Source organism: Chaetodon auriga, chromosome 14 (genome assembly GCF_051107435.1).
Source record: "Chaetodon auriga isolate fChaAug3 chromosome 14, fChaAug3.hap1, whole genome shotgun sequence".
NCBI lineage: Eukaryota > Metazoa > Chordata > Actinopteri > Chaetodontiformes > Chaetodontidae > Chaetodon > Chaetodon auriga.
Genome location: NC_135087.1, coordinates 18,016,017 through 18,040,272, shown reverse-complemented (window position 1 = coordinate 18,040,272; position 24,256 = coordinate 18,016,017). Strand labels below are relative to the sequence as shown.

Sequence of the window (24,256 nt, the reverse complement as noted above, 5' to 3'; positions counted from 1 at the left end):
TGATGATCAAGAACATAAAATGAAAAGAGATTAAATCTGCTTTAATTGGTTTTTTTGGCCACTTGGGAGCTGAACGACAAGCTGTAAACACAACATCGACATATTATCACCTTGTAAATTGGGGATCATTTACAAATAGAGAAGAGCATCATCGATATTAATTTGGAGTCGTGATTACAACTACTTGAAAATGTGTTCTCCTGTTAGCTCTGTTTTAGTTGCCACTATCTACTGGTGGAAATATCTGGCTCTTCATCTGTGAAATTCACTAAGTTCATCAGCTAGTCGCTAACAATAACATTTGGTGCTAGACGGGTAGTGTTACAGCAGGTTTGTGCAGCTTTTTTTTTTTTTTATTGAAAACTGCTGCCTGCTACATCTGAATGCAACACAGATAAAGTGCCTTGACCGAGACACTGGCTTAGAGCGCGAGTTGGTTCCCGGGCGCTGCTCAGCGGCTGCCCACTGCTCCTATTACATTGGATGGGTTAAATGCAGAAAGTGAATTTCCCTAAAGGGGTTAATTAAGGATAACTTAACTTAAAGTTGCAGGCCACAAAACCAAAAACAATGACCAAAAGGCTTTAAAGCGCTGTAGAGCTGAGAGGAACTGGAGAGCTGGGTGATAATTCCCTGTGGGTTTGACACCATTCACATTACACATAGTCATTTAATCCTTCGCTAATATAAGGAAAACATCAGGACATCTTTAAGTTGAAACTCTTAGCTCACAACTTCCATTTGAAGCATTTTGCATGCATGCATGTGGAATGCATAAAAAGCCTGATTATATTTGCTGTTGTGGCGTGTTTTTGTTTTTTACTTTGATCTTAATGAGGCAAACACGACGCGCCTTTTATTTTCTCTGTGTCCATATTAAACCTTGTCCTGATGCAGCCTTTAAATTAATCTGATGTAGTTCATTCCAGTCTCGTGCCATGTTGGAAGTGTTGAGGAAATGTTACTAGATCCGATCTAGCTTTCATGACCTGCCCATGGTGCTTATTCAGACACGAGACCGACATGTAAATATGCCATCGTATGTCTTTCGCGTGGAGCATATGTGAGAGAGGCTTTAGTGCTACAAACAGGAAAAAATGGCATATGCTGTCATGACATTGTTGAGCTGGTGGAGGAGCGTAACATTCACATTATTCATTTCCACATTCCACATTTCCATGGAGGCTCTGTTCCATAGTGTTTGTGCATTTTGTTACAGTTCTGCAGGCTGTAGTTTAGAAGCACTATGCTGTCCCTCCCTTTTTCTATCAGTATGAACAAATACTAAGTATTAACTGGACTTTTCTAAATCCAGAGACTGCAGGGTAAAGCAACATCCCTCATGAGCCCGCAACACAGCAGACGTACAACAAGCCACATGGTGGAAGACAGCATACGCTGTTGATGGCTCAACAAGGCACTGCTTCAGAGGAAACATGGCCAGTGGTGCAGAAAGGAGCTGTTTAATTGGCAGAGTTTGAATGCACAAGCACTAATTAGCCGAGAAGAACACGGTTCAACTTCCGAATCCCAACAGCATCCTGAAAACTCTGCTGACATTTTGCACTCTGCAGGGTGGTCAGTGGGTGTGCAGAGTGCCACATTCCCAGAATAGAAAATGCATTTAGCTTGTTAGTATTTGTGGTGAATACACAGTGAATTATCATCAAACTGAGCTCGGTCTACACTGACAGTACAAAGTATCAGGGATGTTTCCCGGTGCTTTTACACAATCCACATCTCAATTTTCTTAAAGCTTAAAAGTCCTGCAGCTCCTCTGCTTCTCTTTCTCTGCATCTTCTGTCTCACTGTATGAGTACAAAAAGCCCAATCAACAGAGATTCTTTGTTTCATCAGACAACTTGATGAACGCAATACGTATCCCTCATGTTTTGTTAATGCAGTGCATTACAACACGATCCTTGTTTTAATCTGCATCAAATTTAATGTAAAACTGCCAGCGTGTCGTACATACGAACGCCGCGCACCTTTGGTTGTGCACAAACAGGAAGACGCAAAAAAGGATGATGGGTTTAACGATGCGTCTTTTCAGGTCAGCTGTCATGCTGTTTGTTGTATGTTATGTTATATGCTCACACTGCGGCACTAATCATCTGCATGTGAATTCTCTCTCATGTGAAATAATTCCATTATTCATGCCACTATTATATCTGGATATGAGCACAGCAGAACAGTGGGGCGTATGTTTAATATTTCATGGTAAGCCAAAAGGATGAATGAATGCTGTTCACTTTTTATGACTCAAGTGATCCAAAGTGACAAATGAAAACTTAAAAGAAATACATGCTTTTTTTAAAAAAAAAAAAAAATGTAAAACGTGCATTCAAATCCTTTGCTGAGGTCATCGTGGGAGTGAACCCAAATAAGATTTATGTCGAGGGAAATAATAATGACCTCTTTCCAAAGAGCTGGGTGCAAAATAATTGCAGCCATGTAAATGAATTCAAAACCTTATTTTTGCAAGGTTATGGGACGAGGAGCGAGGATTTATAGTCAAGATTAATAAGCATGGTAACCATAAAAATGACCCATGCGTTTAATGCTATATCCACACATATCTGGGCAGCTGTGCTAAGATGATCTTAAAGTTGCAGTACTGCAGATGGTAGGTAGACACAACGCATTCATAACACATAATAACACAATGAATTGTTTTAATGGACACCTAAAGGGAAAAAAGAAATGTGTCAGGCTCACATTCTGTCAATAAAATTCATTATTAATTCACAGATAATTTTGTGTGATCGATACTGCAATTTAGAGTACTTTTAAAAATGCATTGGTGCCGTCCAATTAAGTCCTTCTCAGTCTAAAATGCATTTGCTCTGCTCTTGTCAAAGGCCGCAGATTTGGAAAGTGGTGTGATAATGAACAGGGATTTAATGGTGCTCGTCTTGACAGAGAGGCCCACAGATTAAAATCAACATGTGCACCGAGCATTGCTTGACTACTACGGAGATCTCCTGGAAGAGCTGTAATCAGTTTCTCAGGCTTTACCCGGTTAAAATCACATTAGAAATCACCGTCAACTCCAGCAAACAAGGGTTTTATCAAATCTCGAAAGTGTGGCTTTCCTCATTTCCTCATGTATTCCTGCTTTATCTTATACACTTTATTTTTCCCTCTCCTCTCTTTCGCTCTCACTCTCACAGTGACTCATGCATCACCCTACAGCTCCTTTTCGGCTGTCAGATTTTCTACAGTTTCACTGACTCTAATCCAATTCAAACCAAATCCCAAAACGCTCAACCCCGTAGGCTGCCCTTCTCAATGACCCCCATCACCATTACCATTTACCCAGAATTCTGTGGGATCTTGTATGTTCTCAATCCTGCCCATGACATCGTTGAGCCCAAGGGTTTCTAAAAATATGACTTGGCTTGAAGGGAGTCAAGAAATGGCCACTGCAGTACAGTATGTGACCACCTATGTCAGCGTGGGTCAGGCTATCACACACATACAGTAGCTGCACACAAATTGGCCGCAGGCAATATAGAGTCATATAGCAGTGATGTGGCCTAAATAACTTTAAGTCTGTAAATTCTTTATTTGAACTAGCATTTATGTTTTTTTAGGTCATAATATATAAATATATTATCACCTCATTAAGTCGATATTGCGAACATGCAAACATTACCATTCATATTCACTCTTCTTCTAACTCTGTTTTGGTCTCCACCAACTCCTGAGGGAAGCATCTGGTTCTTTAGCAGCTAAATTCTCAACTGTGTTCTCCCATTGATGTTAGTCACTAGCTTTGTCAGCCTGACGCTTGGTGCTGGGCAGTGGATTCATCAGAAATCCTTCACTGTAAACAGCTGCTGCCTGCTGTGCCTGGAATCAATGTTGATGAGCGGCGAGAGGGAAAGAAAACAGTAAAGTTTGAGGATGTAAAACCAAAACAGCGATCTGAAGAAATAAAATGTTCATTAGCACCGAGGAGAACTGCAGAGCTGGGTGATAATTAACTGTGGGTTTATCACTACGAGCAACATCTCTCACATTACACTCATGTTCTTCCTTCCTTCCTTGCTAATCTGAAAATTTTGCTGCAGCTTGATCTGCAAATGTGCCATTAGACGTGATAGTTTGGTTTAAGGACGGCAAATCAATGAGACCACGCAGTACAAACTGTGTGCCCTTCAAATATTACTTGTTCTTCATAGCATTTCTTTGGGACCACATTTGCCATGAGCGCAGCAGCTTCCTGTTCTTACTACTTAACATGTTGGAAGTGATTTTTTTTTTCTCCCATCTGCCTTTCACTCCTTCCACCATCTGCCTTTCCCAGAAAATCTGCAAAGCTTTAGCTCTATTTTGCTGGAAAAACAGAGGCCTCATCAAAACAAGCTACTAAATCTCCTGCTAATTCGGAACAGGTGCCACACAATGCAAAAGAAAGTATAACCTGCAGAAGCCACCATTTTGGTAAGCCGTGACCACGTTTATTTCTTTAAATCCCACCAATGTTTGAAGAAGCCATGTTTAAATGCTAGCTACAGTTTGGGGATTTGCTCTCTGTGACTGCGATTGTAACCCTGCATTTTCGTGGATATATTTTTCTCCATAATTTTCTGTTCTTTGAAGCCACATTCTGCCATACAAACAGATACTTGAAGGATCACAGAGGCCTGTTATTATATTATATTACATACTGTCAAGCCTTATCAGCGATCCATTCAGTCATTCTGTGGTGGAAGAAACATGTCTTAAGGCAAATAACTGAAAAGCTGAAAACAAAAAGCAGTTGGAGGACAGGGCACTCCGTATGCCTGATATGGATTGGGACATCAAACAGACTGCTGGTCTTCAGCAGAATCAAAGCTACAGTACATCATTTTTCAAGGTTATGCACTTGTACAAGTGCTGAAATAGTATTTTAATCCAAGGACATGATTTACAGTCTTCTGGGAATCATCTTTATTTTATCAATGTCTGCACCGTGAAATGTGGATCTGGACAGATTTTGATTTATGATATTTACTGCAGATGTGTCAGGTTTTTTAGCAGGATTACAGCTTTAAAATGCTGAAAATTTTCCGTCCAATCTGATGCATTCACAGTCAAGGAATTAGATTTTTTCCAGAAGCCTGTCAGAGAAGCTGAACTTGTTTGGTTTTTTTTTCTTCTAAAGCAAAAAAAACATCCAGCATATCAATAGCCATTTTACCATGTGATTTTTCTGATATGACGAGCTTAAATAACTTACGAGGCAGACGTGTTTTCATGTGTGCACCGGAGCCACGGTAAGACTGCGTGCTGCCTGACACATAACACTCCGACAGATCACCAGACCAGTTCCCCACTGCAGCAACAGACAACTGGACTGTAATTATTAAACAGAGAGGCAGAGAGGAACAGAGGCTGACGGGTAAAGGCAGACTGATAAATACACAAAGACAGAAGCAGGCTTGTGGACGGATAATAAGGTAGACAGACAGAGATAGTTACCAGAGCACCAGATGGATGGGCAACAAGACAGGTCGACAAATAGCAAGGCGGCCAGAATGACAGATTGGAAACACCTTAAACTAGGCACCGCTATACCAATGAAACTGAATTTCCAGGAATGTATTCAATTTGTGTGTCCTCTCAATGCCAAGACTAAAGGAATATGAAGAAATGTCACCCTCCTTACTCTATTTCTTCCTTTTTTCATTAATTTGATTGGCAGACTACACAGAGCGGATGGGAGTAAGGGTTTGTAGTTGCTGTGGCAACGGCCTGCTCTTTGTTAAAGGCTACATTCCTGGCATCTGATGTTTCTGCGCTGTGATCGATAAAAACCCCAGCCTGCAGGGACTGATGAACGGACTGAGGCTTCTGCCGGGCCGGCAGGACCGGGGAGAGAGTTAGGTGGAAGATGTGTGAACAGGAGGACGGAGAGATAAAACAGCGGTAGAGAGAAGTGGGAAAGAGGAGGGATGTGGAGATGCGAGCAGTGCAGCTGCTGAGCCGGGCGGAGGGGTGAGTGCTGTGGGAACGAGGAGGAGTGAGTGTGTGTGTGTGCTCTCCGGCTCCTTCTGCCTCATCTCGGCTATTTTCTGAATGTCACTCACTTCACTATCAAAGTAAGGTATGTGTCTGTCTGTGTGCTCATCATCTGCTTACCTTGGCAGGAATTTTGCTTTGCCGTGATTGACAAGAGCTCCGCAAGCAGTCAAAAGCTTTTTAAAGGCGCCTTTCATTTTTCTAGCATTTTTGCTTTACCTTTATGATATTGCATTCAAATTTCCGCTGCTCAGAGATGTATCTTACCTTTTGCACACCTAATTGGCAAAGATAGCCGTGAGCAGAATGCAGATACTAGTGGTAATGAGGCAATTACGGTCAGCCTCTCTCGCTACTTATCCATCAGTCAATTCAACAACCTGTGGCTGCTGGAAGGTGTTTTTCTGTCAAGGTCTGTGTCTTTCCATACTGTGAAGAGGCATGGCTCTCACAACGTAACGTTTTACAGTTGAGCTCTGCATCCTTCCCCTCATTACCCTGTCGTTATCTCCTCTTCCCACAAAACAGGAGCAACATTTCACTGAGTCAGTGACCAAAACAGGAAACAGCATTCACAAATCAAACCAAGTAAACAAACTGCAAAAACATTGCAAATTTCTCCATATTCAAAAAAAAAAACATCCAACCTATGAGTATCAACTAATATGTCTGTCAAAGTAATTTTCGTTTTATTTATTGTAAGCTTTCAGTTATCCTGTTATGTAAAGCAGAATGTGCTGCCATACCACTGTGCTTTTTATCATCATGAGCTGTGACTGTGTTTGCTACAGAGACAATCATCACTGCAGCGATGTTCCTCTGCCATACTGGATAGATCTAGCATGCAAACATTAAGCACTAAATGGCTCTATTATAAGATAAAACTTTACTGATTGCTTTTAAAAAGCTGCATCAAATGTAAAATACATAAATTACATATATAGAGTACAAAGAAGCAGTAGTTTGCAGTATTAAGCATTAAACACAAACTAACAGCAATAATGTAATAAAGAAAGTAGAAACTGCTGCCAATTATTTAATATAATCTATCCGCTATATAAAATGCCGTATGTTTAAACGCAAGATGGTAGTGATAAATATAGAAACTCAGTGTATACAGTGTATAATGAAACAAAGAGCCAGTGAGATGACTCGGTATGTTAATTTCTTATTAAGCAGTCTTATATATTTGTTTCCATTCATCCCACTGGGGTTATGTAGGCCTGACAAACGCTGCTAGAAACTCTGGTTTCGCTTACAGAAGCAAACACAATTCCATTTCCTATTTAGTGTGCATTTTAGTTTGAACACTTGCCACATAGTCCATTCAACACCCACTCCCTCAGACACAGACACACATAAACACATCATTATCACTGATGCAAGATACAGCCACACGCATGCAGCAACAACAAATCCACATGAGCATTTAGCCTCGCTGCACTCTTAACAAGGGTCATTTCTCGCCATTGGGCTGAGATGTCTTCCATCCTCATGAAACATCCCCAGTTAGCCTGCAACCTTTTGTGCAAACATAGTGATGAACGTTCACATTTTTCTGTAGCTGATATATCTCTCGCTGTGTCTTGCCCTCCTGTGAGTTTAATTTCATTATATCCACCTTGCCAGGAAAAGGGACAGTTCATTAAGGGAGAAAAGACCTGGCAGTTTCAGGAGACATAAAGTGTAAAAGGTTGAAAATGTAAAAAGGGGGGTGGCAAAGAGGTGAAAACAGTCTGAGTTAGGTTGAATGTGGAGTACTCTAACACATTTCTTGTTCGTGTCTTGCAGGGCTTGTTCGTGATGGTGCTCTGTATGGACAAGAAGCTGTGCCATGACAGAGGGCAACGTGGGTAAAAGAGTCATGCGACACCCAGCCCTGCACCACTGCCACCTCTTCCTGGGCGGGGCCTTGCTGCTTCTCCTGGTCAGCCCGGCCCTGAGCTGCCCCGCCCGATGTGAGTGCTCTGCCCAAAGCAAGTCAGTTAGTTGCCACCGCAAGCGCCTGCCCACCATCCCTGAAGGCATCCCCATTGAGACCCGCGTCCTGGACCTCAGTAAGAACAAGCTACGTATTATTACACCAGACAACTTCTCTTCATTCCAGCAGCTGGAGGACTTGGACCTTAGCGACAACCTCATCAGTGTGGTGGAGCCAGGCTCATTTCGTTCTCAGCTTGCTCTCCGCTCACTCAACTTTCGCAGCAACTTGCTTCAGCTGGTTCCTGCTGGTGTGCTGTCAGGCTTGACCAATCTCACTCGCCTTGATCTCAGCCACAACCGACTGGTGGTTCTCCTGGATCACGCCTTCCAAGATCTGCGCAGGTTGACATCCCTAGAGGTGGGTGACAACGAACTGGTTTTCATCTCGCAGCGGGCCTTTACAGGATTACTTGGACTCCAAAGTCTGACCCTGGAACGTTCCAATCTGACCGTGGTACCGACTGATGCTCTGGGACATCTGCACAGCCTGGTCGAACTGCACATGCGCTACTTGAGCATTGGTTTTCTAAAGCCGTTCTCCTTTAAGAGGTTATCTCGTCTTCGCAGACTAGACATTGATTACTGGCCCTGGCTGGACACACTGCCTCCCCTCTCACTGCATGGCCTCAACCTCACAACATTGTTCATAACCAACACTAACCTGTCTGCCTTCCCCGGCGCAGCACTGCGCAACCTGCCCTACCTCACACATCTTAACTTGTCCTACTGCCGCATTCAGCACATCCATCAGGGAGAGCTGGGCCAACTCCCACACCTGCTGGAGCTGCGCCTCCAAGGGGCTCATCTGATCTCTATCGAGCCCTTTGCATTTGCAGGCCTCAAATCTTTGCAACTACTGGATGTGTCACAGAACCACCTGGACTCTCTGGAGAGGGGAGTGTTTGCCTCACCAGACAGCCTTCAGAAGCTCTGTCTGGGTGGGAACCCATTAGTGTGCGACTGCAGATTGCTTTGGCTCCTCAATAGCCACAAGCCCCCCTCTTTGCAGGTTCTGGATGACCAGCCTGAGTGCAGTGCCCCTGAACACCTCCTGGGGAAAACTCTCCGTGACCTCAAGGAGCCACTGGTCTCCAGGTACATGACCTGCACTAAGCCACGGATTGGACCCAACACGACCCAGCTGCTGATGGCTGATGAGGGTCAGCCCGCCCACCTGAGCTGCATGGCAGAGGGGGCACCTCGGCCCTCAGTGGTCTGGATTACACCTCACAGACGCTACATCACAGCCAAGAGTAGTGGTAGGGTGGAAGTTCAACCGGATGGTACCCTGGAGATCAAGACAGCAGAGCTGCATGACAGCGGGGTGTACTTGTGTATTGCCAGTAACCCTGCTGGCAACGCTAGTCTGTCAGCTTCTTTAGCTGTGAAGAGCCTGGGCATTGGGGACAGATCTCACTATATCAACAGGAGCTCAAACAATCTGACAGACTCTAACAGCACTTGGGGAAATGGGACAGTACTGTACAATATGACAGTCCCTATAGACATTAAGACTATCATTATATCTACAGCCATGGGCTGCCTGTCCTTCCTAGGTGTGGTCATCTTCTGCTTCCTTCTTCTGTTCGCCTGGAGCCGAGGGAAAGGACGCCATAAGAGCAACTTTGATATTGAGTATGTCCCTCGCAAATCCAACGGAGCAGCAGCAGAGGTGTCAGAAACAAGTGGCCCTCGACGGGTCAACATGAAAATGATCTGAACATGAAACAGATTGACACATACAATAGCAGTCAAAACAACAAAATGTCCACATATCAGATGAAAAAAAGTTTTTTTCTATGACACAGTGGATTTGTGACTAACGAAAGTGATGTACCAATATAGTGGGTGTCAATATGACAGTGATCTAGTGATAAAGTGGGCATGTGAATATAAAAGTGAAACCGTGGACGTGTTTATATGAAATAATGTTCTCATACAGTACATTGAATATTATACTATAACCAACATATCAATATGGGAGTGATATAGTGCTGCACTAGGCATGTGTTTCAGTGGTGATGTGATGAGTAATGATGTTGTCGACTCACCGTGACATCAAGGTGACGGAGGGAGCCGCTGGGAGTGACAGGGGACATCTTCGTTTGGCAGTAGAGCTATCATCGCTGCAACATGTCAGGACTAAATTGTCTAATACCCATATTAGCTGCAGTATGAAAGGTGTGTTCGTGTGTGCGCGTGTGTGTGTATGTGTGAGTGCATCAGTGTGCGCATGTTGCATTCGTGCGTTTCTTTGTGCATGTGCACGCATTGCCTTCCTTGTTGGACAGAACAATTAAAGGGAACGATGGGGTCCAAAGCATTTTTCCGAGCCCCGTTGGGTCGTTGTAACAACAGTATTGTCACTGTTGAGTGAAACAGAGCATTATCTATGTTTGTATGCAAAATCACAGTTATTATATTAAAGAGAAATGCTGCATACATTTTTCAAGTAGGTCATTGTCCCCCTTGAAATTGCTTCAACACTAGATGGGGAATTTTCTAAATTCAAGGAAATGTTAATCACACAGTAGTTACAACGTGGAGTCTGAGCTTTGTCGTGACCATAAGCTCACTTTCCAGCAACACAAGACACTTCTCCTGAGAAATAGCTGCGGTCAGTAGTGTTATTACTCTGGAACAGCTTTTAGCTATAGAAATGGCATGTTAAACCCATTTTATAACATAATAAATCATGGGCAGGTTTTCCTGCCAGACAAATCCCCTGATATGATATAAAAGAGTCGGTGGCCAGACACAATGGCAAAGATTTACTAGCCTGTGCCCTCTTTGGGGCGAGACAAAGTTGAGCTTCACAGATTTATGGCTTGAATTTCCCCCTCTCTCATTTTTCTCTGATCGCACCACTTCAAGCTAGCCTGTTCAGATCCTTCCCTGGGGCCCTGGGTATTTAATAGATGGGAATTTGAAAGTTGTAGTGGAATCTTGCATTGTTCAGGTTTTTTTTGTTTGTTTGGGGTAATTTTTTGGTTTTTTTTTTTGTTTTCTGTTGAAATGTTTTAAATGTTTAGAAAAAAAAAACAGTCATACAATTAAGGGCAATTCTTTGTAATGCAGGGGCGTGGGTGTTAACTTGTGTGATCCTGTTGTGATAAAATGTTCAAGGTTGTAAAATTGTTTTCATATGACAAATTTATGGGTATATTTTCAAAAGGAAATAAATCTTAATCATACCCCTAAAATTGGAGTTGCGGTAGTTTAAATTTCATTTTCTGATGTTTCAGTGATGTTAATGTTTTAAATCCCTTCCTCTGAATTCTTTTGTCTAAATTGTGACCACTTATAATATTTAAAAATGATGATATAACTATTTTTCTGTCACTCAGTGTTGTATTAATACAGTCATGACTCTATTCAACTTTTTTTTTGCTCTTCATGTCATAAAGTAAACATTGTGTTGTAACTACTGATCATTTATGGGATTTTTACTCATGTGGCCGGTCTGATATTACAGAGGTAATGTGATTTGTATATTACTGTGTCCTCTGCAATTTACTAGATATTTTGACAGCTCACTTTTTGTCCAGAAGTTGTCACAGGTGTTAATGTATGAGTCAAGCTTCAACACTTTATTCATTTCCCACTCACATCAGAAACAGGTTACCCAGTGTGGCAGATAGCATACTGTGGCACAACAGTAGAAACATGGCTGTTTGGCATATTGGCCAATGGCTTCAAAGTAGATGCTGATGTCAATGCTGCAGAACAAGACTGAATTACTGAATAACTGATTTTTAGCCACACTAGTGGCTCTAAGGATAGCAATGTTGGTTGGTTGGTTCATTGATTAGTCCACCACATTGGTTTGGATGGTTCACTGTGAAACTTGGCACAAACATTGAAAGTCCCCAGAGGATAAACTGGGAGTGGGTGAAACATTTCTTTTTTTTCTTCTACCACCACCATAAGGTTAACATTTTTAGTTTTTAGTGAAATGTCTTGACAACCATTGGATGGATTGCCATGAAATTACATACAATTACAATTACAATTTGTCATTTGACAGACGTTTTTATCCAAAGCGACGTACATATGAGATTTTCATACATCACAAGCAAGGTTCTGGACAGGAGAGAACAACAAGAGTGAGTGCCCTAATGCAAATTTCTGGTCCAGTTGGACATAGGTGTTGCGAGGCAGTGCTACAAAGTAATGCATAGAGTGCATAGAGTGAACAGAGAGGCTTTTGTTTTGTTTGTTTGTTTGTTTGTTTTTAAGAAAGAACGTGTTCAGTAAAGATCTTGTAGTAAAGTCCCCCTCCCACTGAATGACAACAACTTTGGTGGTCTTAAAAGAATAACATTCTCAGTCTCAACTGTACTTTGTTTTAGTGCTAATTAGCAAATGCTAACATGATATCATACTAAACTAGATGGTGGACATGAGAAATGTTACACCTCCTAAACATAAGCAAGACTTCCTGTCTTCAGCCCAAACCTCTCCTGCTTGTTTTCCCACACATTTAGAGTTTCTGTCCTCAGGTTTGTGCTTAATTGGCGCATCTTCTCACACAGTAACAGAGTCATGGCAGTGCTGACGAGCTCTGGATTGCGTATTCATATTCAAGCTGCTAGAAGTTGCACACTCTGGCTTCTGATTGTGCACCTTACATCTATGTGGTCCAGATGGGAATAGGAAACCTGCGACTCCAAGCTTTTTGCTGTTCACACTGATCAGAAAACATCAAAACTGGGACACATGAAGGAAAAACATCAGAATTGGGACACTTTGAGCTGCAGCAAGTATGTAGCCTAAATAGCCTGTAAGCAAGTGAAACAGACCACATTAAATGACCTGACACCTCGTGAAGGAGAAAACCTGCATGACCTGCCTGTGGTCATATCAGTATATTCTCATCTTGGCCAAATGCTTTTCTGAAGAGTTCTTCACAGCTGCTTTCTCTGCTGCCTCACCTAACAATCAGATAAAAGGAAATGCTAATTTGGCATCCTGCTGTAACAGAAAGCGTTTTTTTCAGACAGCACTTGATGCTATCATGCTAATGGTAAAAAGGCTTTCCGTCTTTTGTGTGGAAGCTCACAGGGAATATTCAGGCTGCTGTTTGGCGTTATGAGGACAAGATCAAAGTCTCTCCAATAGGTTTTTATTATTTTCATTGCAGCTTCTCCTTTACTGAGAGAGTGCTGTAAACAATGCAGAGGTAATGCAATGAATCTATTACTGTCAGGTTTCCTCGCATGATATCTCTCCTGGTTGGAGGATCTCTGAATCAGTTCTTTATTCGAGCTCGTAAAAGCGTTAACAGTGTGTAATTTATATTACAATGTGGAAGATTATCCTGCTGAGTGATCTGGCAAAGAAACACTTCGTTACTGGCTTCGTTTTACACCCATGATTAAAACCTGAACCTTCCTCTAGTAAATGTATGATGCCAGCTCTTTATGTGACTTAAGGAGTGTTTGGTGGCAATCAAGTAGAGGTGTTCATGCTCGGGGCCATGTGCCCCTAAATGAATAATTTCACACATCATAAAGGATCTTCATGAAGAATCTGTCACAAAGTAGCAGATTCATCAAAGAGCATGAATCAAAGTGAACCAGACTCTGTGAGCCTGGCTGGGTGCTGCATGAGTGCGAGTTTAGCTTGGTTGTTAAAGAGGAGCTTCTTCGCGTGACACATCCAGGTTTCTGTGAGCCATCTTAACATGGGAGCTTCCACCTGTTGGCCAGTGATTGACATGAAAAGAATCTTATCCTTATTTTTGCAGTGGGGGTTATGAGTTCATTGCGTCTCATGAGATCATCGTTCTTCCACAGTCAACATTACTTCAGGACTTTTTACCTCCCAAACATGAGCTGACAGGAAGTGACTGATGATGTGCTGCCATAAGTTTCCTGTTAGATATATCAGGACCAACATGAGGAGAGGGTACATCAATAACACAAATAAGGGGATATTTCTTTTTTTTTCTTTTTTAGTTTTTTTTTTTTTTTTTGGGGGGGGGGGGGGGGTAATTTGGGGGGTTTAGAGACCTGGGAGGAGGAATTTGCTTACTACTATTGAAAAAAGCACATGGTGAGCCTTTTTTAAGGTCCTGAAAATTATTTTTTTCCAAGCAGCTTCTTGTTATGAGCATTTGGGTCCAACAAGAACACAACATTTCAAGCCAAAGTTAAAGGTTTTGGTTCTTCCTAGCACAGTCCTGATGGAGCAGATTAGCTTGTGAGTGTGACATTTGAAAAATGACACCCATAAATGTTTTGATTTCCAAACTTAACTTTGATTGTTTTCAATAAAAGTTCATGTTTTATTTTAGGGTTAGTTAATTTACCACCAAGCTTGTTACAACTCATCACCGATCGTATCCTTATTGCATCCTTGCTACCAAACTTAATAAGACTGACCTTTTTCGAATGTGTTACCAATCATTATCACCTCTACATTTCACTGTCTGGTTGCTGCTGACATTGTGCTGCTTTGATTCGTGCTTCAAAGTTACCTGAATCGATAAAAAATATTGGAGTTTGCCGCAGTGGTTCTCCCCAGTGCTCTGGGCTTCACTGCTAATGTACAGACAATAATGAAAGGTCAGTCACTAACCGAGCTGACCTGCAGAGAAGGCAGGTCCATGCCACACAGGACCCCAGAAGGTTCTCATTAAGGGCCTGTAACACTGTAATGTTATAGCCTGTTGGTTTTGATGTTGCTGGTGTCGGACTTGTGTAATAGAAGCTGCTGCTCTGTTGGTACCTTTCTGAACCAATTCTCCTCAGACCATCTATCAACAAAGGAGGACAGCCTCCTTACTGTACATCATTTACAGTCCATTGCTGCAGATGCATTGGTTGCATTAATCACTCTTCTCATTTCTCTTGCTAAATAAAAAAATTTAAAAAAAAAAACTAGGCCTACACAAGATTAAATACTTGTTGCTGACAACTTCAACTAACAACAACAAGAAAATCATTTTGAAAAATACTCCGCTGATGGTTTTAAATGAAATATGTTTGAAAATGGCCCACATTCAGGTCAGAAGTAATCATGCACTTAGTGGTGTAAAAACTTTGACAAGTAAAACAGATGGAGCCCCAGATTCTGTGTTTACGGCTCCTAAAGTTGCAGCTTGGCATCTTTTAAAGTGCTGGGAATTTCCTCATGAGGCTTCAACAGATATATCTCTGCAGCAGTAAATAATAGAAGGAACCAAGTATCTGATGATTTTAGAGGATGAAGACATTCGTGAGGCTTTTAAGTGACTTTTGACGGAAGAAATAATGCATTCCTGTAATAAATGAAAAGCTACATTTCTTAACAATATAACATGTAGCATTTCTTACATTTTCCTTCATAACTACTTGAGTCATCTTTTGATAGAAGAACATATACATGAACTCTAATTTACAATTCAAGTGATATATTTTCACTGATAAGGACGATAAAGACTGGTATTAAATTTAATGCAAGAAGTCAGAGTGTTACAATTGGACAACAACAGTTGGAACACTGTTTATAGATGAGCTACTTCAAGAATACACATATACACCTAAATTTAGTGAAATGTGCTCATTTTATAACAGAGAAGTATGGCAAACAAGGTCTATACACTGCGCCATGTCTCTCTCTCAGGATCTTGGAGGCATCATTTATTAGCATACGTTGTTCATGTTAATTTTTAACCAACAACCTCTAGATGAAATTAATGTCAGTATAAATTTGCAGTCATCTAAACTTTAGACAGCAGAAGATAAATGCTGTACATCCAAAAAGTGAGTTATACCTACAAAAACAACCTGCAGAGGTGAAACGATTGTGCTCCTTCCGCAGTAACTGTCATCACTCCAGCTTGTTTCTGATTGGAGGGCTTGAGTGTGTTACATTTGCCCTCAGCCTCTGCTACCAACTGTAAAGACATTAGCTATAAGTGAGCTCACAACGTATGCATCAATTATGTATTGTGGAGTGTGTTTTTGTGTGCTTCCACCTGTTTCCTCTTGTTTTTCTACCTTTATGAAGAGGAGTCATCTGCTATCTTTCATCTCTTCAGTGGAGCGAAAGGTTGAGTGGTAATTAAGTCACATTCTGTGACTTCATGTACATCGTCTTTTTATTTTTGCGATATTTCAACTCCTTTAAAGTTCCCAGCATTTTGAATTTAAAAAGCTCATAGAATCAGGTGGATGGAAACATGCTTTGTGACATTAGCGCAGCTATTTCCTTTTCTGTGGAAATGTTATAATACCCCAAGCTGGAGAGCAATGAATTTTATTCTCATTTGTCAGTGACGGTGAAACCGCACCATCAGCTGCCCATTTAAATGTGCTCTGGTCAAAGTTGAGCACCACTCATCTCATCTCTGTGGAACTGCCCCATTAAAACACAGCTTGTGGCAAGTGTCAGTGAGAGGAGCAGTGTGAAAGATGAGAGCAATAACAGAAAAGAAGCACATCACATTGCATCAGTAGCCAACCCCCGGGGTGTGGATTGAACTGATCCGTCCTGCAAACCTCTGGGGGTAGAAAAGGTTCTGTGTGACGTCATTTTACAGACTTCTCCCCCTGTGTTGTATTAGCCTGGACCAGGAGCTTATAAAGACATCCTCCCTGCAGAGTGTTACATGTGTATGGAAAATTGCAGCTGAGTGCCTGGAGGCATGCAGTGTGATTTGTGCTATGGCCATGGAGTATTACGGTCATATTCGAGATGTCCTCTGGGTTTAACTTGCAACATGTGTGAACAGTTGCCCCGCGGGCAGCTAAGTGCTCGAGCTGCCTTATTCTCATCAGCACTGTGGTGTTGCTCTTTTTTAAAAAAAAAAAAAAGAAAAACCCCAGAGCTCTAACTTTATTTTGAAGGATAAAGGATGGAGAGAAAAATGTCATTTACATATCAGTGCATCTTATCATTCTTTACTGTTGCGCTGCAGTCGGCCAGCAAGTGAGATGAATGATTATAAATGATTAATTTGTGAGTTATGACTCCCTGCCCTGTTTCCTCCCGCAGATACTAAATCACAGAGGAAGAAAAGCAAAGCTAGGTGCTGATTAATTCAAACATTAATTCTCCGTACAACAAGCCTCCCAGTCAGCTTTAAATAGGACCATTGTTCAACTGAAATTCGCTCTCACTAGACACAGTCGTCTTTTTCGTGGCAGTGAGTCACCAATTAATTTGGTGCATTCTGGAGGGCTGGCCAATGGCAGTTAGTTTTACACCAATCACATGTATTAGGATGGAGGATGTGACCTATTTGCAGCCTCCTTGAACTTTACATTGGACACCTACAACACATGTGATAACTGCTTTTTAATAATAAACATAAGAATGATAAAAACTCCTTTACAATGGCTACACATATCTTGTTCTAATTGCACACATTGGCCCAAGAATCCATCCTCCATTTAGTGTTGGTCACATGTCAGCAGGCAGTCAAAGTGATGAGGCAGAAGTCAGCGCCTTTACTGGATGAAGAGGTCAAAGCCATGCTTAGAGGGTCAGGAGAGCTAATTAGGCAGAATGAATGATGGGGACCTGAGGGGGTAAATGCAATTACCAACAGAATGAAAGGCATTAGAAGAGGAGATAAACCCATGAGATATCCACTGATGAAAGTTTAATTTTTTTACTTCCCTGAAATACCTGAAGTTAAAATCAAATATATGCAGCGCTGTTAGGTGGGTAGAGCTTTGAGATAGCAGGCAGCTCACTGCACAAACAGCTTTTGGCTCATTACCACACAGCACACACTCTGATAATCGTTAGAACATCACAGTCAGTTGCAGGGATGAATATACCTCCCTTCTGTCAGGGTGTTTATGGACAATGTGACAACTACGATGACTATGTAAAAATTTGCCTGCTTGCTGAATTAAATGATGAGCTTAAAAGCTGCAGCGTATCGGGGTAACAAGGATCACCTGCTCCTAAATATATACGTCCCTGTCTCAGCAGGTGCTGCGAGATGAGTTGGACTGAGCCTGCAGACAGCAGACTGTCACTTCAAGCACGTCTGGAGACAGAAGCAGCCTGAATAATCATTATAGCCTGTTCAGCTCTTTCCCAAAAAGGGAGCAATAAGCAGAAGAACTACCGATGCTGCATGTTTCATATTGTCTGTGTGATTGTTTGATCCAGGATGAAAGACGCATGGGAAACCCAGAAGGCTGTCTCCGCTTGGCTTCCTTCCAAAGGCTGTCACTGCTTGGAATCGACTGGGAGTTCCTTAATGTCTTAGCGGTATAGGAAAGGTGTCTAGAGGAATTTAAACCTGCAAAAGTAAGACATGAGTTGACACTTAACAGTGTCTGAAGGCACAGTGGTAAAAGAGGAGCAAGAGGGCATAAATGAACCTCGAAGGAAAAATCTGAACGCATGAAACAGCTTCTGTTCGCCAAGAACAGTTGTTCATAGAAGTGAGTCGGCTTGATGAGTTTGTCATGTAAATCTCACTAATAATAAAAGAATACAGAATGACAAAACTTGAATGAAAACCAAGCCTTTCCCAGACTGCAAGAATGCAGATCCTGGAAGATTCTGCAAAGCCCCAGCATATGTCCAGTAAGAGCAAACAATGCCAATAGTCTTAAAATTCTTACCACAATGCCGGCATGTTGCAACCAATAAACAATGGAGAAGGTAATGCTAATGAAACAGTTGGTTAATGCTGGGGAAATAAATAAAAAAGTAAATGTGACTCTACTGTCTCGCCTATGAAAGTTAGATTCCTATCCACCAACCCAAACTTTCTACCTTGCAACTTTAAAACGCTCTCTACTCTGTGCATTGATACTGTATATTAGTATTCTGGCTGATAAAAACCCATACGTGAAATAGGGCTACATGGTGCTGTTGTGTAGGGAAAAGGAAAGCTTCATAAGCAATAGAAAAAAAGTACGAAACATTGAAAGAATTCTGTGCTCTACTGCTCAGGTCTGAGTTCTGAGTGAAGCGGCCCCACCGAGTGCCACTGGCACTTAGACATAGGGAATTGAAAAACAGGTTCAAAGGGATTGTGGAAGCTTTGGTCTCGACCCAAGAAAACCTGCAACGGACAAAGTTAACACCCTCAGAAAACAGCAGGCCTCGAATAGAGGTGGTATATAGTAAGAGGGATGTGGTAAAGTTTGTTGTGACAAGCGTGTTGAAACAGATTCTGGAGACAGTGGACAGACTGAAAACTTGCAGAGAGGAGCTTTGTTGTAAAGCTCTGTGTGTCATGGGAAGACATATTAAATGGCGGCCCGTTGTACACTGAGCTACTGCAGAAGCTGTTGCTGGAAAATTCTAAAGACGAGACATGTCCTTTTGATTTTTTTGTAATATTCCAGCTTACTACTGAGTCTGTGCTGAGTTTGTGTGGCCGGGCTCCATTCACATTTGAACTGATACCGAAACCAGTACCCAATGGGTCGTGGTCAATCACTTAAAGTTGGATCATCTGTGAAGGGTTTAACTTCTTTGGCAATGGCTGTAGGTGTGCTAACGTTAGCTGCAGCTGCTGCAGAGGGGAAAGGATGCCAGTATTCTAAATCTACACAGTTAATTTCTTTTAGTGATGAAATAGCAGATGGAAATTATATTAAAAAATAAATAAATAAATAAACACACTTCCCATTGTTGGTTCAGCTGGTTGTTGTGAACTTTCCAGTGATTTGCATTGTGGGACATAGTTGGCAAGCTAGAGTGGTCTAATGAATACTGAAGATTTTAGCACGACATGCTGGGATTTTTGGTATACTACAGAATTTGCTTTTGTTGGTACACTGCATACTAAATGCTACTTTTTGGTCAAATCAGTACACACTGCGAGTAAAGTGGGTGGTTTTAAACAAAGCCGTAGTCTTGCGCTCTCTCTTTCTCTCTATACACAATGTTACTCTTACATTTATGCACTCTCAGGTTCCAAAATTTGGCACCAATTGATTTAAGGTTAATTAGTTCTCAATCATACCGCCATAAAAGTATTGAGTACAGCACCCAATCCTAACAGCGAGAGACGGCGGCTTTGAAATCTGCTGAAAAGAGCATATGCACAGCCTTTTCATCAAGCCTCATCACATCCAGTGAGGTAGAATAAGCAGATCTGAGCCACAGATAGTCAACTCAGCATACAAATGCATATTTGCATATAAGGGTGAAGGGTAAACATCAGTGTGAGTTCACAGCTTACAGCATGGCAAATAAAGCATGATGAGCACATGTGAGGCATGAAATTCCAACACAAACACAGACAGTAGGTCTAGACTGGACAATAACCAGTGTCTTTGAGCCAGAATTGCACGGTTCATGACATCTGCCACAAGAGCATTTATTAAAAGACGTAATAGCAGCCGAGACCAAGAGACAGACAGGCACATGTGACATTAAGGAAGCCCATAAAGATTACTCTCTTCCCTCTCTCAGAGTGTGTGAATGCATTTCAAGTGAAAATTTATCAAACCAGCAGTGATGCATCAAAAATCAAAGAAGGTCAGAGGTGCACTGTTGGCATAGCTCATCATCCTGATGAAAGCTTGTTCAAGGTGAAATGTGTCACTAAGTGTTAACTATTCAGATTGTCAGGACAGAATAAAGGCTTTGAGATTTTGCTATCAAAACCTGCCTGGAATGGTTTCGGGCTTTTAATGTATTCTGGCAGTCTTCATTTAGAGAAGCAGCTATTGATTTCTTTTTGCTCAGGACATTCCTGGTGCTGGCAAAACCCTTCCTAAAACCTCAGGTAATTTGTATTGATTCAGCCCAAAGTTTGGAGAGTTCCGGCAGATTTTAGTGAAACACAGAAAAGGTGTATTGATATTATTATATGCAGTTATTATATTCTTGAAAATATGGGAAATTTAGCAACCTGGGGAAGCTTAACAGTCTTTATGTCATTTACATTGAGATTCCCAGTTCTGTGTGTTTGTATTCTAATATTTCTATTCTAATACTTGTGTATGTGCTTTCATTATTGACGCTTTTACTGACTCCAACTGCTTTTACGCACGACATGTCCATTAACACAAACAGACACTTCAACAGCTTTTTAGTTTTTTCCATTTATTTCTTCCCTCAGCCGAAAAGTCATTTTGATGCTTACGCTTGAACACTTCAAACCCTTTCAGGTCTTCACCTGTGAAAAGAATAAACTTTCACTTGGACTGATAATTCAGCATTACTTCTGCAATTAATTGACACCTCAGGATAATTTAATTCTGAGACTTAAGAGTTTTTTTTTTCCAACTGCAAATTTCCAGCAGTGACATCCTTTTTCTAGCTTGTCTGATCAGGTTTTGGGTGTTGTGGTAGATTTTGTTTAATGTTAATAATGAAACACGTAACAGTTTGATGTTAGATACCTGCTCATGCTTACAATTTAGCAACCATATCCTTTACATCATATACACAGAGTTTTAACGCTGAACTTTATACTCCAGTTATTGTAATCTGTTGAGCAATATGCACCCTTTGAGATCTACTGGTACTGCGGCTACAGCCAGTACATAAATTCCCATTATCCTTGTGTTCTTGATCATCCTAACACATCGTGATGAGTCTTTGAGATGTTCTGTGCAGCAGCTTGCACTGTTAGTCTGCTTAGCTGTCTCTTCCAAAGTACTGTTTTTTCACTCGTTATACTGATTGGCCCATGGCAGCGAGCCACAGTGCAGCTGGGCGAGAGAAAATGAGGTTCTTTGAAGTTCCCTATTTTGAATGGCAACACAGATCGTTGTTGTTGTGCTGTGTTTCAAACCTGGAGCCTGCTTTGAAATCACACAAAGGGATCGGGCTTATTATGGTCTCGTAGCTTGTCCGCACTTTGGCCTTTTTTAAAAATGAGGAGTAATTGGAATTGGCAGGATCAGCCTTTCCTGAGCGCGAGCACGAGCGTGACGGCTTTGGATCTTTGTGATCATACTTATGATTCATTTGTATAATTCTTTTTCTTCTTCCCACTCTATTTGCAGTGCATTTTCATGTCAGTGTTTCATGTTGTCAGATCTTATGTGCCTAACACAGTATGTACTTAGCATGTCTCACTTTACTAGCAACATGTGTGATATCTCACCCAGTGTAGGCTATGTGAAGGAAAATAACAGATCATTTCACAAAGACAGTGGAGTGGGGTGGCAGAATGAGGGAGGTTAGGATTCATGGAGGCCCCCGAGGCTGCTCTGAGGGCAGTTCTGCCCCATTTCTTGTGGCCATGTAGGTTAGTGGGGAAAGGACTGATGTTAAAGCGATCCTAATGGATGAAGGCGGTGGGCATCAGGCCGCCGGCCTGGGCGGAAACAGGAGCCCGTCTGTCTGTCTAATGTCAGATGAAAAGAGATGCTGTGCTGTCACTACTCTCAATAACATTTCCATGAGCAAAAAACACTGGCGCTAATGAAGTGAACCACAGATACAGCGACGCTGCCACAGACTCCATAACCTCGGCGCTTTGAGCACGGATCACAGCTCAATCATCCAATTTAGCTCTTTGTACTTAAAATACCAAACGAAATTGTGTTAAATCCAAATTAAATTAGCAATTCATGAGGTATTTACTGTGCCAAACACATTACAGATCCATTTGAAAGGACTTACCGAGATGCCATTAAGTGACTTGATCAGAAAATTACAGTCTTACCTTAAAGCTCAGCTGACAATAATGAGATGTAATTTATTTGGATTTAAGATGATTTATGAAAATCTACATGAAATGCTATGCAGGGATATCACAAGGTCTTTATATGCAAGTCAAAAGAAATAAGCAGGCTGCCTATCAAAGATATGTCACACAAAAACCACTATTGCCTTTTCTGATTTTGTGAGAAACATGAGGTGAAGAACTGAACAAGACTAAGAGGCAATCGCCACGCTAACGGCTCTGTGAGGTTGTGTGTAGACACTTTGAGCTACATGCTAATGTCAGCATGCAAGCCTGTGCACAAAGACAATGCTAACACACTGTTGTTTAGCAGGTATTACAGTCTTTAGCACAGTAGCATGCCAACATTTGCTATTATTTGGTGCTAAAGTATTGGACAATTAACCTGATTATGGCACTACAGGGAAATTCAAGGGATCATCAGAATCATTAGACTTCATCCTCTGGGGACCTCGAATGACTGTACAAAATTTAATGAAAATCCAGCCTCCAGTTTACATATTTCAATGTGAACATACCAACTGACACACCAACACTGCAATCCACAGAGCTACGCCACTGGCAGAGATATCAGCTGGACAGCTATTTGCTGTATTTGTTAATGGTGAGTAATGCAGTAGTTTCTTCATCTTGGAATAAATTAGTAACCCACACACTCTCCATTAATGTTATAGGTCAACCACAGACATATCGGCCTACAGTCAGAGCTGTGTCAAATGTGCTGTTGGCTGAAACAAGCTTCTTATAGAATCATTAGCACACATGTCAGAGCATTTGGCAGATTCAGAAGTATACAGCTAATTATGTGTGAAACTGAAAGAGAAGATTTTGGTTAGTGAGTGATTATCATGAGAAAACAGACAGGCATCATTTGGAGCAAGGGCTACTTAAGTTCAGATATATGACTAATTGTCATTCACATTGTAAATGAGAAACAGGCAGCACAGACAGGTTTGCCTCCCACTCATTAGGGCACATATAGACAAAATGACAGCTGAAGACAGCAGTACTACTGCATAAAAAGTCTGCTTGGCAAGTTGAGTGATGACGAGGATCAAAGAGGAATCATGCAAATTTAAAATCAAGCATTTCTGCTGCCAAAGGGAGCAGAGTCTACATTGACAAAAGCACATTTCTAACAAACCCTTCCTTTAAACCCTACCTGATACTATATGAGGAAACTACAATGTCTAGCAAGAAAGATTAACGTAGATATTAAGAAATGGCTATATCCCAACATTTCCTGACTAGATATTATGTGGGCAGAGGGTTCTTGTTGTACATCTACACATTTAGTGTAATGGTACAGATCCAAATGTGTGAATATGAGACTGGAGTTAGCACCTTTTGAAGCAGGTGGGAAGTAACAGACCTCCAAACATGGCACTTAGAGACACAGTGGGCGACATACATGATTGTCTAAGCCTTGGTCCTGGTGCAAGGAAACCTGCAAGGAACAAAGTAACACATTTACAGTGTTTGCTGCCAGTGAGTTGGTTATTGGTCGGCTCTGTTCCGACTGTGGGTGGTTAGAGAGTCAGATTGCATCTTCGTGGTGGTCTGCAGCCGCAAAGTGCCTGAAAAGGTAAATCCAATATGTAATGTATTTTCGCCAGCCTATCATCATGTTACGTTGTTATACCCACATAG

At 41.6% G+C, this 24,256-nt stretch overlaps 1 protein-coding gene across 2 annotated transcripts in view; it reads left to right on the top strand.

The window, feature by feature from the left end:
• The window catches only part of lingo2b (leucine rich repeat and Ig domain containing 2b), a 31,207-nt gene extending 19,726 nt beyond the window's left edge, over positions 1-11,481 (top strand). Inside the window, exons 2-3 of one of the 2 annotated variants that reach the window (XM_076748809.1) lie at positions 5,696-5,988; positions 7,804-11,481. In XM_076748809.1, coding sequence (XP_076604924.1) covers positions 7,847-9,715 — 1,869 coding nt within the window. In that variant the 5' untranslated portion in view covers positions 5,696-5,988; positions 7,804-7,846 and the 3' untranslated portion in view covers positions 9,716-11,481. The remainder of the gene's footprint in view (positions 1-5,695; positions 5,989-7,803) is intronic. The other variant, XM_076748810.1, reaches the window with a different exon arrangement.
• Positions 11,482-24,256: the final 12,775 nt, after the last annotated feature.